Source organism: Acanthochromis polyacanthus, chromosome 19 (assembly GCF_021347895.1).
Source record: "Acanthochromis polyacanthus isolate Apoly-LR-REF ecotype Palm Island chromosome 19, KAUST_Apoly_ChrSc, whole genome shotgun sequence".
Taxonomy (NCBI): Eukaryota; Metazoa; Chordata; class Actinopteri; family Pomacentridae; genus Acanthochromis; species Acanthochromis polyacanthus.
This window is the reverse complement of record NC_067131.1, coordinates 32,959,455-32,974,248: the sequence shown is the minus strand read 5'-3', so window position 1 is coordinate 32,974,248 and position 14,794 is coordinate 32,959,455. Positions and strand designations below refer to the sequence as shown.

General features: G+C 44.5%; 2 protein-coding genes and 1 long non-coding RNA gene across 5 annotated transcripts; 2 read left to right on the top strand and 1 right to left on the bottom strand.

Moving 5' to 3' along the window:
* Positions 1-667: 667 nt before the first annotated feature.
* Positions 668-4,662, bottom strand: LOC127531021 (renalase-like). 2 transcript variants are annotated; one of them, XM_051939058.1, is made up of 7 exons: positions 4,305-4,662; positions 3,661-3,766; positions 3,407-3,549; positions 2,865-3,023; positions 1,303-1,395; positions 1,041-1,216; positions 668-968 (listed from the first exon to the last, which is right to left on the bottom strand). In XM_051939058.1, exons 1-7 carry the CDS (start codon positions 4,420-4,422, stop codon positions 816-818), a joined length of 948 nt encoding a protein of 315 aa, XP_051795018.1. In that variant the 5' UTR covers positions 4,423-4,662; the 3' UTR covers positions 668-815. The 2 variants fall into 2 exon arrangements, with proteins under 2 accessions (XP_051795018.1, XP_051795017.1); XM_051939057.1 differs by having other exon boundaries at positions 1,303-1,476; positions 4,305-4,657.
* On the top strand, positions 3,644-4,494 carry LOC127531023 (uncharacterized). The gene is made up of 2 exons (XR_007937809.1): positions 3,644-3,780; positions 4,236-4,494. It is a non-coding gene; the product is annotated as an uncharacterized LOC127531023 (long non-coding RNA).
* A 1,196-nt stretch (positions 4,663-5,858) lies between the features above and the next one.
* On the top strand, positions 5,859-14,510 carry LOC110968394 (lysosomal acid lipase/cholesteryl ester hydrolase-like). Of its 2 annotated transcripts, none has more exons than XM_051939059.1 (11): positions 5,859-6,062; positions 6,867-6,992; positions 7,473-7,584; positions 8,550-8,748; positions 8,910-9,019; positions 10,137-10,273; positions 10,369-10,509; positions 10,813-10,884; positions 10,997-11,069; positions 11,858-11,967; positions 13,122-14,510. In XM_051939059.1, the coding sequence occupies exons 2-11, from the start codon at positions 6,870-6,872 to the stop codon at positions 13,242-13,244; spliced, it is 1,200 nt and encodes a 399-aa protein (XP_051795019.1). In that variant the 5' UTR covers positions 5,859-6,062; positions 6,867-6,869; the 3' UTR covers positions 13,245-14,510. The 2 variants fall into 2 exon arrangements, 1 of the variants encoding a protein (XP_051795019.1); XR_007937808.1 differs by having other exon boundaries at positions 5,874-6,062; positions 10,997-11,065.
* Positions 14,511-14,794: the final 284 nt, after the last annotated feature.

Below are 14,794 nucleotides of genomic sequence, written 5' to 3'. Positions count from 1 at the left end.
AATGTGATATTTAATGCGTAGACGTACGTTTTCTATTTACTTCTACTGTTTTCAGTGCAGGACTTTAAACTCATCAGGACATAAATAAAGGAAAAAATCAAGTTTATGATCATCCGGGTTTCAGTTGAGTGGACTCAGGATGATGATGGTAAAAGTGATGAAGATGATGATGGTGATAATGAAGGTGCAGCTCTTCCTGTAAACCCGTCTCCTGGTTTCCATCGACTGCGTCCTCCAGAAACTCTGACTCTGATCGGTGACTTGGCAGAAATGATAATCTCTTCCCCCACAATGCACTGCAGTGGCGTTACTGAGCGCGCTCCAAACGACTGGAGAACAGCGAGGAGAAATGAGGTCACACTCACTCAGAGAGCCTCGTGGGCATCGGACCAGAACTAATTCTGTCTTATCTGCTGCTATAAAAAGATCAAAGCAGTGAAGCAGCCGAGAACCGCAGACTGAAGCTCTGCAGCAGGAACCAGCAGGAACTGGCACCAATACAAGAACCAGCACCAATACTGGAACCAGCTTAGAACCAGGGCGGCACAGGTAAGAAACCAGTTTAAACCAGTTGGATCAGACTGAACCAGGTTTAGTCTAGTTTAGACCAGGTTCAGGTTAGTCCAGCTGGTTTAGCTTAGGTTAAACTGAGACAGAACTCTGCAGGTTTAATCCAGAAAAGATTCAGTTTATTAAAGACAAAAACATTTAATCAACATTAACTTTAATGAACGACTTCTTCTTAACTTAATTCACTTCTAGTAACCGGGTACTGATTAACAACTCATTGATTATTGATCAGCGTCCTTTTGGACTCACAACGAGGCCTTCAGCGCACTGAGCATGCTCAGAGCAGACTCCACACAGCCGTCAAAGTTAGAGTGGCAGAAGGCGTCGCCACCACAGACCAGCAGCGGTTGGTCGAGGATGGTCATGTGACCCGGACAGTCTGGCACCGAGGTCAGCACCTGCAGGAGGGACAGAGGACTGTCAATAAGACGCTACCTCACCAGGACGAGTCCAGGTGGAAGTGGACTCACCTGGGAGTACCTCCACTTATGGCACTTGATGCTGATTGGCTGAGGGAGACCAGGGAGGAGCCTGTGGAGCTCCTGCAAGATGATTGGCTGGACATCCTCTTTGTCTCGCTCCAGGTGCTCCAGGCCGAACGGGACGCTGGTGTGGACGATGAGGGACGGACCGAGACCAGGTGAGTCTGAGAGGACAGACAGGAAGTAGTCATACAGACAGGAAGTAGTCAGTCATACAGACAGGAAGTAGTCAGACAGTAGACAGACAGACCGAGGTTCCGTTTCCTGGAGTCGGCAGCGATGTAACAGATACAGTGACTGTCGCTGATGTATCGAGCTCCCCAGGAGAAACTGAAGACGTCGCCTGGAGAGAAGAAAAGAGCGACGGCGAAACGAGATGAGTAGACGACTCCATCCAGCTGCTGCTTCTGGTGGACAGACAGGACTGACAGACAGATGGACAGACAGGACACGAGTCAGTACATGATGGAACAGTAGCAGCACTAATCACTGTCCAGCTGCATCATGGGAAACGTAGGAGTCTCTTTACAGCTTAACGCATCATTCACATAGTGAGCTCTGATTGGACAGTTTCCTTCCTCAGTTCTAACACGGTTTTATTATAGCTGGTTAAAGAGTCTGGTTACTGAACATCTGGATGAACGTTAGTCTGGTTACTGAACATCTGGATAAACATTAGTCTGGTTACTGAACATCTGGATGAACATTAGTCTGGTTACTGAACATCTGGATAAACATTAGTCTGGTTACTGAACATCTGGATGAACATTAGTCTGGTTACTAAACATCTGGATGAACGTTAGTCTGGTTACTGAACATCTGGATAAACATTAGTCTGGTTACTGAACATCTGGATGAACATTAGTCTGGTTACTAAACATCTGGATGAACATTAGTCTGGTTACTAAACATCTGGATAAACAGTCTGATTACTGAACATCTGGATAAACATTAGTCTGGTTACTGAACATCTGGATGAACATTAGTCTGGTTACTAAACATCTGGATGAACCTTTATCTGGTAACTCAACGTGTGTGTGTGTTTAGGTGTGTAACTTGAGCTGTGATCAGTGATCTATAATCAATAGTCTGCTGCTCTCAACTGTAAACTGTAACTCATGATTCACAGAAACAGAAACGAGCTGCAGCTTCAAGCTGCTCACACACACACACACAAGTTATTATTAGATCGTGTGTGTTGCAGAGGAAATGGGCGCTGTCCCCTGTCAGCCAATCAGATGAGCTTAAGGTGACATCATCATCTAGAGACAGACATGCACGTGCAGTCCAACTGTGCACATGCACACACAACACACACACACACAGCTACACTGTCTTATGCTTCTGTCTTTGTGAGGACCGTGATTAATGAAACACTTTCTCAGACAACTGAACCAGAACCAGAACCCAGTTCCAACTGAACCTCTGGCAGCGTTTGGACTTCCGTCCCAGAATGAGGACCAGACAGTGTCCTCACAGAGACAGACTTACAGCTACACACAGTTTTTCAGTTTTAAAGAAGAAGGTTTCAGCCAATCAGAGCTCAGGATAGTGACATCACAGTGTGTGTGTGTGTGTGTGTGTGTGTGTGTGTGTGTGTGTGTGTGTGTGTGTGTGTGTGTTGGGGTTACTGGTCAGTCAGGACTGGTTGAGTTTAATCAGCTGCTGCCTCCTGGTGGTGAACGTCGGCACTGAGCCTAATGTTTCTGTTGGACCGTGAACATCTTCATGTGTGTTTGTTAGATGTTCTGTTGGTTCTCTGTCTAGTTCTGTCTCTGTGTTCTGGTTCTGTCTCTGTGTTCTGGTTCTCACGTTGTTCCACGTCTCCCTGCAGCTGCAGGATCTGAGGAACCGGCATCGTCAGAATGACGGCGTCAAACGTCTCTCTGCCTCCCGCCTTTTTCTCCACCTCCCATGATGCACCACAGTGGTACAGGCCGGTCACATGATGCTCGAAGAACAAATCAGCTCCTGACAAACAAACGGAATCAAAGTTTAAATTTAAAGAAAAGTTTAAAACAAACCTAAGGAATAAAGTTTAAAACGACATTTGTTGGGTTCTCCATCTAATGGTAAACTACTTCCTGTCTGGGAGAGGTTTGGTTCATGGATCACAGAAGAAGAAACAAAGCAAGCGTCCCCCTGCTGAGAAACAGCAAAGATCAGAGCCTCTACAGGTGTGACTGGTCAGACAGGTGAGGGAGGTCAGGTGGTCCACAGGTGAGAACAGACACCTGGAACTCCACAACAGGAAGCAGAACCGAGGAACGTCTGAGATGAAACATCTTCAAGAACCAAAAACAAGTTCAGCTGATGCTACTGGAGCTAACAGAGTCAGGCCAGGAAGTGTTCACCTGACTCAGACAGGAAGTGTTTGACCACACTGCCCATGCCCAGCGGCGTCATGTAGTTCTTGCTGTCGTCTTTCTGCCGCAGACCTTCGATCTGACAGCTGAGCGGCTGCAGGACTCCGGCTGACAGCAGCTCTGAGTAGAAACTGAAACAAAACAAACACAACAGCTGATCTCTGATGAACAAACTGTCCCTGAATGCAGCCTCCTGGAGGACAGGTGAACCTGTGGTGTTCAGGTGTGGTGTTCAGGTGTACCTGTGGTGGGACTGAGCGTAGGCAGGTGTGGCAGTGATGTATTGAGCTCCCAGGTCAGCTGAGTGTGATGAGGCGTTTGGAGGACGGCTGGTGAACATCCGACCACCTGAGACAGAACAGGTGAGTTCCTGCATCAGGTTCTTCAGTAAATCTGTTCCTCAGGAACATGAAGCTGAATCTTTCTGGATGAAGATCTGATTTTATTCTGCGTTTCTCTCTGACATAAACAAAGTGTAGTTTCGATGATTCCTGTCAGAATTAAACCGTCTTCTCTATCAATCCATCCACTGCTAATGTTCAGCTTCAGAACATAAAACTGGAGGAATTTTAGGAGAAGATTTGAGTGAATTCTTCATTTTTCTGCCGCAGACATGAATAAGCTGTTAGAGGACGGTCTCCTGATCTTCACAGTATCTGTTTATCTATTTATCTGACTGTCAGTTACGGTAAACTGGACGCTTTCTCAGTGAAGATCTGTGTGTTTGTAAATAAATAAAGTGTATTTATGGATAAATACTGAGCCGGATGTTAGAGGACCGTCCTCTTTGAGTTATGTCTTTATTTTTGTCCTGCAGCTGAACCCGGTTCGGCTGTGAGTTCGGGAACATTAAATCCTCTGGTTTCTGGATGGACTTCTGTCTCACCTGCTCCTCTGGATTTGTCCCAAACCACGATATGAACTTTGCTCTGCAGCTCCCTCCTCAGCAGACATGCGCAGATGCTGCCGGTCAGACCCGCTCCGACTATCAGAACCCGAGACATCTTCAGCTCCGAACCGGACCGGACTCACGGTACCGGCGGACACAGAATAACAGGTTCGGGTCAAATCCTCCAGCGTTGTTATAAAACGGAGAGAAACTTGTGGGTCAATAAATACTATCCCGGAGAAAGACGGTACATCCGGTTAAAGTCCTTCAAAATAAAAGCCCGACTAACAGAAAACCCGATTTTAAAGTTCTGAAACCGGTTTTAAACAAATATTTTCATCTTAAATTAGTTCACCACTAAATATAACATGTAGTTAAACACATCTTCCACTTTTAACTAGATGCTATGTTTAAATAATAAACGAGTTTTGTTCAATATATAGTTATTAGTGTATATTCAATATTTAACAATAATCTCTGGTATCTTTATTTGCAGGATTAGTGTTTCTACATGTTCCATGTTGTTATTTTCTAAAAATATTAAACAAAAATCATAGGAATCAAATAAAAATGGACCCATGAGCCTCCTGTGATGTGATAGTTAATAAATAATGTTTTAATAAACACTGATAACATCATTCATGTTCTATCTATCTATCTATCCATCTATCTATTCATCCATCCATCCAGCCATCCATCCTCACTAGGGTCATGGGGGGTGCTGGAGTCTATCCCAGCTGACTCGGGTGAAGGCAGGGGACACCCTGGACAGGTCACCAGTCTGTCACAGGGCTACATATACAGACACACAATCACACTCACATTCACACCTACGGACAATTTAGAGTAACCAATTAACCTCAGCATATTTTTGGACTGTGGGAGGAAGCCGGAGTACCCGGAGAAAACCCACGCATGCACAGGGAGAACATGCAAACTCCATGCAGAAAGATCCCAGGCCAGGATTTGAACCGGGGATCGATCTATCTATCTATCTATCTATCTATCTATCTATCTATCTATCTATCTATATCTATTTATTTATTTATTTTTGGTATTTTGGGTTATTTTCAGGAGTAAACTAACCGTGACGTCACCCGTTGGTTTCAACGGCGAGAAAATGAAGCCCAGATTTTGCTACTTCCTGGTCGCCGTTTTGGATTTTTTGGAGCCAGTGACGTAAAAAGCGTCATCAAACAGACTGGACCGGAGAGCAACTCGGGGCAGGATTGGCTGAGGACTCTCTTATCCCGCCCACGTTTTACCGCAGAGGCTTCTGTTGCTGTCCATCAAGTATAGCCACGCCCCCTGGCTCCGCCAACTTTAACGATTTATTTAAAATTCAGTATTGATTTATTTTAAGATCGGCCACCTGATCTCTCATTTTAACCATGAAAACTAACAGGAAAAAATCCTGAGCTGTAGAAAATCAGTCTATCAAATTTTATTTTCTCCAAAAATGAATTGGGGTCTATGGAGCAAAAGCTTTTTGGAGCCAACCCTAGCGGACGGCGTGATATTGCAAGTTTTTGACACTTCCGTGTTTGCTTCAATTCTGGAGCCAGATGCTACGTCCACTATATATACAGTCTATGATTATTTTTGGTTTTTCGATGAAAATCTCTTAAGTCAATATGTAAACAACGTGCTTCCGGTCTCTGACCAATCGCAGGACTCCTCCCTCTGACGTCTCGGCTCTTCCGTCAATGGGTTCACAGTCAGCTGATCTCCAGGTTGAGACGGACGCACGGACAGGTGAGCGACTCTTTACCGCCACATATAACCCCCGTTAAACTTACCCTTAGAGACGGTTAGTCTAACGGCTCTTTAACGGCTTATTAACGGCTGATGTGAAACGGGAACCAGGAATACTTGAGACTGAAAACGTTCAGATGTTTGAAGTTAAATGTGACAGAATAAAGTTTCAGATCTGAAAGGAAGCTGCAGAATCCTCCAGAAAAACGGAAACAGAAAAAAGGAATAGCAGCACCATGAAGAAAGAGCTAAAAAAAAAAAAAAAAAAACCCGGCTAAAAACGGCTTAGAAAGAGCTTATAACAGGCTGAAAACTGCTTAGAAGTAGCTAAAAACAGCTGAAGACTGATTAAAACAGTCTGACAACAGAGCAGCAGAGATAAAACCTTCACAGAAGAATTTAAATCCATCAGAAAACCTTCAGTTAAAGCAAACTTCCGGTCTGAAGTCTGTGTTTTATCTGTTTGTACTTCAGTGTTTGAAGCTTCATGGTCCGTTTATCAGCCTGTTTTCAGGCTGTTTACTGTCTGTTTTCAAGCTGTTTTTAGGTTCTTTACAGTCTGTTTACTGTCTGTTTACTGTCTGTTTTCAGGCTGTTCTCAGGTTGCTTTCAGGTTCTTGTTAGGTTCTTTTCTGTCTGTTTTCTGTCTGAGCGTTGAGCTTCAGGTGTTCAGCAGCTCAGTTTCTGAATGAATGAAATTCTGTTTTCTACGAACTGATCAGATATAAAGACTCTGATTCATCCTCATTTACGTAGTGAACCTGAATGCACAATTCTGACTCTGTGTGTGTGTGTGTGTGTCAGACGATGTTGTGTGTCTTGGTGTGTGTGTTGTTTCTCTCGGCTCTCGTCCTCGGTGGTCCGACCGTCACTCAGCAACGCTCTGATGTCCGACAGCAGCAGCTGGACCCTGAAGTGCACATGAACATCGTGAGTAATGACTGGCAGTTCTTAGTGAGCGTGCTCAGTTCAGTTGAGTTTTTAGTGAGCACGCTAACACACTACAGTTCCCATGATGCTCTGGTGCTGTTGCCATGGAGACAGACAGGTCAGCACTGATGAAGTCATCACACTGAACCTGCTGTCACTGGACGTTGGCCGACAGGTGTTAATAACCTTCAGGTGTCATCACAACCTTTAACCCATGACATCATCACCCCTGTGACATCATCACACCTGTGACTCACCTGTTGCCTGACCTCTGATCAGTTCTGACCCAGTTTAACCCTCATGTTATCCTGAGGGTCGTGTTGTGTGTGTGTGTGTGTGTGTGTGTGTGTGTTGTGTGTGTGTGTGTGTGTGTGTGTGTGTGTGTGTGTGTGTGTGTGTGTGTGTGTGTGTGTGTGTGTGTGTGTGTGTGTGTGTGTGTGTTGATGTGTTGATGTGTTAATGTGTGTGTTGTGTGTTCAGTCGGAGATCATCTGGAGGTGGGGCTACCCGGCTGAGGAGCACCAGGTTCTGACGGAGGACGGCTACATCTTGACGGTGAACCGGATCCCTCATGGCCTGAAGCAGAATGCAGGTCAGAGATCAGTTTGTTGTGAAACAGGAAGTGACTCGGCTGAACCTTCAGCTGGTCTCGTGTCTGGTTCAGGGTTTGTAGAAAAGGGAAGTGATCTCTGGAACCCTGTAGCTCTAAGGGTTCAGCACAAGAAACTTCATTTCAACTTTAAACGGATCACAGTTTCATGAATTCTTCTGAAAGACCAGAATTTTTAATTAACAGAATTAACAGTTAATTAAGAGTTTACAGGATGCGATGAGGTACTATCAAAATAAAAGTCTCTCTCAGCAAACAGTGGTTTTAGGACTTTAGCAGCTGCATGTTGATTTATTCTACAAAAAGGAACATGACTCAAACAGGTCTACAGGAAGGAAGTCCATTTATGTGGGCTTTTCAAAGTAAAAGCCCCTAGTCAGCTAAAAGAAGTTACCAGGATGCACTGAGATACACTGCGCTATCAAAATAAAAGTTCTGAAAAGTAACAAAAGACTTACCAGTTACTATAAAATATGCTGGATTTTCAAAATAGACCACTACATCATTGCTTCCTCCTTTATCAGACTGTCAAAATAAAATCTCTGTGATGCTTAAATGTGCTGACCAATCAGTTCTTCTTCCCGTCTCTCTCTCACACACACACTGATGGACCAACATCTCGATGTTTGGGTTCGCTTTCAAAATAAGAGTCCATACCTAGTAGCAGCTCAGTTTAAAATGGTTTTAATTTTAAAAGGAAGTCTTAATTTTCTAGACACTAAAATCACTGCTATCTACAGAGAGTCAACAGGATGCTGAGAAATATGCTGCACTTTCAAAGTAAAAGCTCTAAGATGTTTAAAGGAACTGATCAGGGTTTTTGACATATGCTGGATTTTCAAAATAAAGGTGCTGTTATATATGATATCTCATGAGGACAGCTGAAGCTGCGTTGGACAGTTTCAGTTCCCTCTGAGATGTTCCAGCTGAACTCTGTGGTCCTGCAGGTCCGAGGCCCGCCGTCCTGCTCCAACATGGCCTCCTGGCGGCCGGCTCCAACTGGATCACCAACCTGCCCAACTGCAGTCTGGGATATGTGCTGGCCGACGCTGGATACGATGTCTGGATGGGAAACAGCCGCGGAAACACCTGGTCCAGGAAACACCGAAGACTGAGTCCTCTGGAGGAGGAGTTCTGGAGGTTCAGGTAGAAACCAAGATAGAACCTTCATCAGAACCAGAACAGAGAGGATGATGATGATGATGATGATGATGATGATGATGATGATGGTGATGACGATATGATGAAGGTGGTCATGATGTTGATGATGATGATGAAGATGGTGGTGATGGTGCTGATGTGTGCAGTCATGATGAGATGGCCCTGAAGGACCTTCCAGCGGTGGTGGACTACATCCTGAAGATGACGCAGCAGCAGCAGATCTTCTACATCGGACACTCGCAGGGAACCACCATCGGTACCACCTCATGTTCTCCTCATGTTCTCCTCATGTTGTCTTCATGTTGTCCTCATGTCCTCATGTCCTCATGTTGTCCTCATGTTGTCCTCATGTTCTCCTCATGTTCTCCTCATGTTGTCTTCATGTTGTCCTCATGTTCTCATGTTGTCCTCATGTTGTCTTCATGTTGTCTTCATGTTCTCCTCATGTTCTCCTCATGCTCTCCTCATGCTCACCTCATGTTCTCCTCATGTTCTCCTCATGCTCTCCTCATGTTCACCTCATGTTCTCCTCATGTTCTCCTCATGCTCTCCTCATGCTCACCTCATGTTCTCCTCATGTTCTCCTCATGCTCTCCTCATGCTCACCTCATGCTCTCCTCATGCTCACCTCATGTTCTCCTCATGTTCTCCTCATGTTCTCCTCATGTTCTCCTCATGCTCTCCTCATGTTCTCCTCATGTTCTCCTCATGTTCTCCTCATGTTGTCTTCATGTTGTCCTCATGTTCTCATGTTGTCCTCATGTTGTCCTCATGTTGTCTTCATGTTCTCCTCATGTTCTCCTCATGTTCTCCTCATGTTGTCCTCATGTTGTCTTCATGTTGTCCTCATGTTGTCCTCATGTTGTCCTCATGTTGTCCTCATGTTCACCTCATGTTCACCTCATGTTGTCTTCATGTTGTCCTCATGTTCTCATGTTGTCCTCATGTTGTCCTCATGTTGTCTTCATGTTGTCTTCATGTTCTCCTCATGTTCTCCTCATGCTCTCCTCATGCTCACCTCATGTTCTCCTCATGTTCTCCTCATTTCCTCCTCATGCTCTCCTCATGTTCACCTCATGTTCTCCTCATGCTCACCTCATGTTCTCCTCATGTTCACCTCATGTTCACCTCATGTTCTCCTCATGCTCACCTCATGTTCTCCTCATGCTCACCTCATGTTCTCCTCATGCTCACCTCATGTTCTCCTCATGTTCACCTCATGTTCTCCTCATGTTCACCTCATATTCTCCTCATTTTTTCCTGATGTTCCCCTCACATTCTCCTGATGTGTTCCTTTCATGTTCTCCTCATGTGTTCCTGGTTTGTGGCACTACTGGGCCTCTGTCCTGATGACTATCTTTCTGATTTCCCAGCATTCATAGCATTCTCCACGCTGCCAGAACTGGCCAGTAAGATCAAGCTGTTCTTCGGTTTGGCTCCCGTAGCAACCGTCGCCTTCACCGAAAGCCCCATGACCAAACTGTCCTTCCTGCCCGACGCCCTTATATGGGTAAAGACCAGTCACATGACCACACTGACATCACATGTACTCACAGTCATATAATGATCACATGTATTGATGGTTGGTTCTGATAATGTGTGTAGGACCTGTTTGGGAGGCGGGACTTCCTGCCTCAGAGTCACATCATTGAGTGGTTTGCGGAACACGTGTGTGGGAAACACAGCGAGTTGTGTGGAAACCTGTTCTTCGTTCTCTGCGGCTTTGACGAGAAAAACCTCAACATGGTTCGTACCTTGAAACAAAGATTTAAGTTTGGTTTTATTTCGTCTTCAGCTGCTTCTGGTGGGGAACCTCAGTGGAGGAACCTCAGAGAGGATCTCAGACATTCTGAACTCCAGAGAACATTAAACTGATGAACGTTTTCATGTTGTTTGATCTGAGAATCTGAGTGACGTTAGAACCAGACAGAAGAACATTAAATGAAGTGATCGGTTCTTCTGATTGGTTCCCTGTGTCACTGAGCTGATGAAGACCAGGACGTTTGGTTGACAGCTCTGCTTCTTCACTGACTCATGTGTTGCTTCCAGACTCGGACTCCGGTCTACACAACCCACTGTCCAGCTGGAACCTCCGTCCAGAACATGGTCCACTGGGCTCAGGTCGGTCACCTGTCAGTCAGAGGCCCCGCCCCTCATCAGACTTCCTGTTTTTGCTTTTTTGTTTTTATTCTGGTTTTTGTGGAGCTCAGAACATTCTGGTTTTCGTCTTCAGGCGGTTCATGGAGGGAAACTGATGGCGTTTGACTTTGGACCTGCAGGAAACATGGAACACTACAACCAGGTGAGTCTGGACAATCAATCAATTTTTATTTGTATAGCACTTTTCATCCGATGAAATCGCACCACAAAGTGCTTTACAACATTAAAACATTGAAAATTATTGGAAAAAAACAACAACAAGAAAATGTTTCCCTCCCACCCTGGGTATGTACTTATATATCTACACTAGGGCTGGCCCGAATAGTGGTTTCTGGCCTCCCAATATATACTGTGGCGGAGATGGCCCGAATATTTGGATCCGTTCGTCTGGTCTCCTGGGTCCACATTTTGCCTTCGTTTTGTCTTCAGTTAAACTGAAGAATTCCCAAACAGCGGAGGTCTTCAGCATCTTGTCTTGTGTTTATGCAACGAAGTGAAGCGTGACGTCAGAGTCGGCAGCAACCCGGACATTCAGGTGGTAAGAAACAGGAATGGAGGAGCTGAGATGAGCCGAAGTGGGCCGAAGGCGAAGGGAAGAGAGGAACTCCGTATATTTGTATTTTCATCTGGGGGGAGGAAGGGGTGATCACACAGACATATGTGTATATGTTTATGTGATCACACGACGGGATGAGCTGATATGAGCCTATGTGGGCCGAAGGCGGAGGGAGGGGGGGCGAGCGCATATTCGGATACCAAAATTATTATCCGGATACCGCCGTAGCGAACGACTACTCGGATATTCGGGATATTCAGGTCCAGCCCTAATCTACACACACACACTCACCACAACTGTATGGAGACATGGCATGGCAGGTAAACATCAGCTGATTGAGTCCAACAGACTCAACTGACTCTGTCTGTGTTGCTGCAGTCCGTCCCCCCCAGTACCACGTCCAGGACATGAAGGTTCCCACCGCTCTGTTCTCAGGGGGACAGGATACGCTGGCGGACCCTAAAGACGTGGCGCTCCTCCTCACCCAGGTGAGTCCAGCAGCAGCACTGAGCTCTGGTTCTACAACATCAGAACCACACTGAAGGTTCTGCATCAGAGAAGAACAGTAGAACGTCCAGGGAACGCTCCCAGAACGTCAGTTTCAACGATTTTCTTGACATCTGCTGAACATTCACTGTGAAAATCTATGAAGATAAGAGAACATTCCCTAAAGGTTTTACAAAAACAACCTTTAGAGAACGTTCTCCATCAGAGAACGTTTAGGAAACAGTCAAAGAATGTTCTTTAATGGTTCCCTGAAGGTTTGACAAACATATTGAACAGTGTTCCTAAAACATTGCTTCAAAGGTTTCCTGAAATTTGTATTTAAAAAAACCTACAGAGAACCTTCAGGGAACATTTCCTGAAGGTCCGCTGAAGGTTTCACAAGATAAACTGTAGGGAAATTTTCCAGAACATTCCTAGATCATTCCCTAAAGGTTCTGTGAAATAACCTTCAAATAACATTACTAGAAGGCTTCCTGAAGGTTTTATAACTAGAGGTTTCATATGATAATCATCAGAAAACGTTACCAAACGGATCCTTGAAGATCATCTGAAGGTTTTACAAAACCTTGAGAGAACCTGTACAGAACATTCCTGTGCTGTTCCTTATAGGTCCTTTCAAGGTTTCTCAACATTGTTCCTCAAACATTCCCTAAAGGTTCCCTGAAGATATACAGAATAACTTTCAGAGAACCTTTGGGGAACCTTAAGGGAATGTTCTGGGAATGCTCTGTAAAGGTTCCTTGAAGTTTCCTTAGGGAAACCTTCAGAGAAGATTGAGGTGTTCCAAGAATGTTCCGTGAAGGTCCGCTGAAAGTTTGCCAAAAGTCCCCTTTTGAGAACGTTCCTATAATGTTCCTTGAAGGTTTCACAGACCAAGCCTTCAGGTTAATGGTTTTGAGTTAAACTCAATGCAGCGTGTTTCATAAGTTCTGTGGTGGACTGAAGAACCAGAACCAGAACCCAGTGGTCCACACGTCCTTCACCCCTCGGGAACATTTCTACATCAACACTGATTCTGACTTTTTAAAAAGTCGAGCTGCGTTCAGTCGCTGCCTGAACTCGTTTCTTGGAGTTTGTCAGATTCTGTTCCTCATCAGTGTTCTCCAACCACTCAGCCTGATGTTTGTGTGTTCAGGTGTCCAACCTGGTCTTCCATCAGCACATCCAACACTGGGAACATCTGGACTTCATCTGGGGGCTGGACGCTCCTGAGCAGATGTTTCCCTCCATCCTGAAGCTGCTGCAGGAGCATCGCTAGAGATGGTGGAGAAGATGGAGATGGTGGAGATGGTTTAGATGGTGAAGGTGTTGATGAGGACCAGCAGCTCCTGTTGTATTTTATCGTGTAGAAGAACCAGCAGACTGAGTTTTAAACCCTCGAACAGTTAAATCAGTTCCAGACTAAAACATCTTCAAACCGTGGATCACAAACATCGACGTGTTTTAGAGGAAAATGGAACTTTTTAGAAAAACCTGAAATCGCTCCAGATGAATGCAGTACCAGCAAAGTAACGAAGTACATTTACTCCAGTACTGAAGCTCTACCCAGCAGTTTCTCCGGGTCGTACTACTACTTTTTCCTCCTGATCCAAAACTTTTATTAGAAAACTTTTAATGATGCAGATTTAATCCAACAGATGATTAAGAAATCCAGACTAAACCTGTGATTTCTGATCTTGGTGTCTTCTCAAGCTTATTTTAAATCATTTTGTGGTTCTTTTAGTCTCTTTGAGGTTGTTTTAGCGTCTTTGAGGCTGTTTTAGTCTCTTTGAGGTTGTTTTAGCATCTTTGTGGCTGTTTTCTGCCTGGTTGTGAGGAGGAGATTTGACACAGCCGGTAATATTACAGACTTTCAAAATCCAGACTGACAGCTGCAGATTAAATCGGTGGTTTCCTAAATTTTTTGAAAATATTGTGAACAACTGAACCTGATTTTAAAAACATCCAAACAAATGAAAAACGAAAAATCAAGAACAGCGTCCAAAAAGCCAAACGATAAATGAAATGTCCCAAAGTCTGGCTGAGATCTGCAGGATGCTGGAACAGGAAATATCCATGTGTCTGACGGTGGACTGAAGTTTTGGAGCTGCTGAATGTAAACGAAGAGTTTCTGTTTACTGAGAAACCAAACATGAGCTGGATTCATGTGTACAGCTTCCTGTTTTACAGTGTAGCTGGTTTTAATCACATTCCTGTTTGTTCCTTCATTTACTGAACATCTGCACATACGTGTACATTTACTCATTTAATACGTGCCTTCAAAATAAAACCAGCTGCAAAAATTACATTAAACTCTGTGAAAAACAAGCCTGGAGCAGGAAGTGTTTGATGATATTAAATCCATCGCTTCCTGATCAGCTGCTGAAAGAACTTCGTGTTTGTTCTGAATTCAATTCAATTCATTTATTTAAATAAATTGAATCCTGTGAAATGTGACTTCAGCTGCTTTTATTCTGACAACACTTTTACAAACTGTTGTATCCTGTGTAAAACCCATCACATTAAAATGACAGTTTGCTTTCAAGCTCCTGTTTTCTCATTTGTTCCAGACTCTTATTGTGAAAGACCGACTACCGACTGACTGCAGCTTGGTTGACATAAGACTCTTATTGTGAAATTCTTTGAAAATCTCAATGAGACTCAGCTGCCGTGGAAAACAATTGTCAGAAACTGTTAGCCTCTGTTAGCATAGCAACCTACAGTCAGAGGCAGGAACTGTTACTATAGAAACCTACAGGAGGAGGCAGTTGCCAAGGAAACCTAGGTTTAAATCGTGACTTTGTGGGACAATTGGAGTTCTAATGTTTT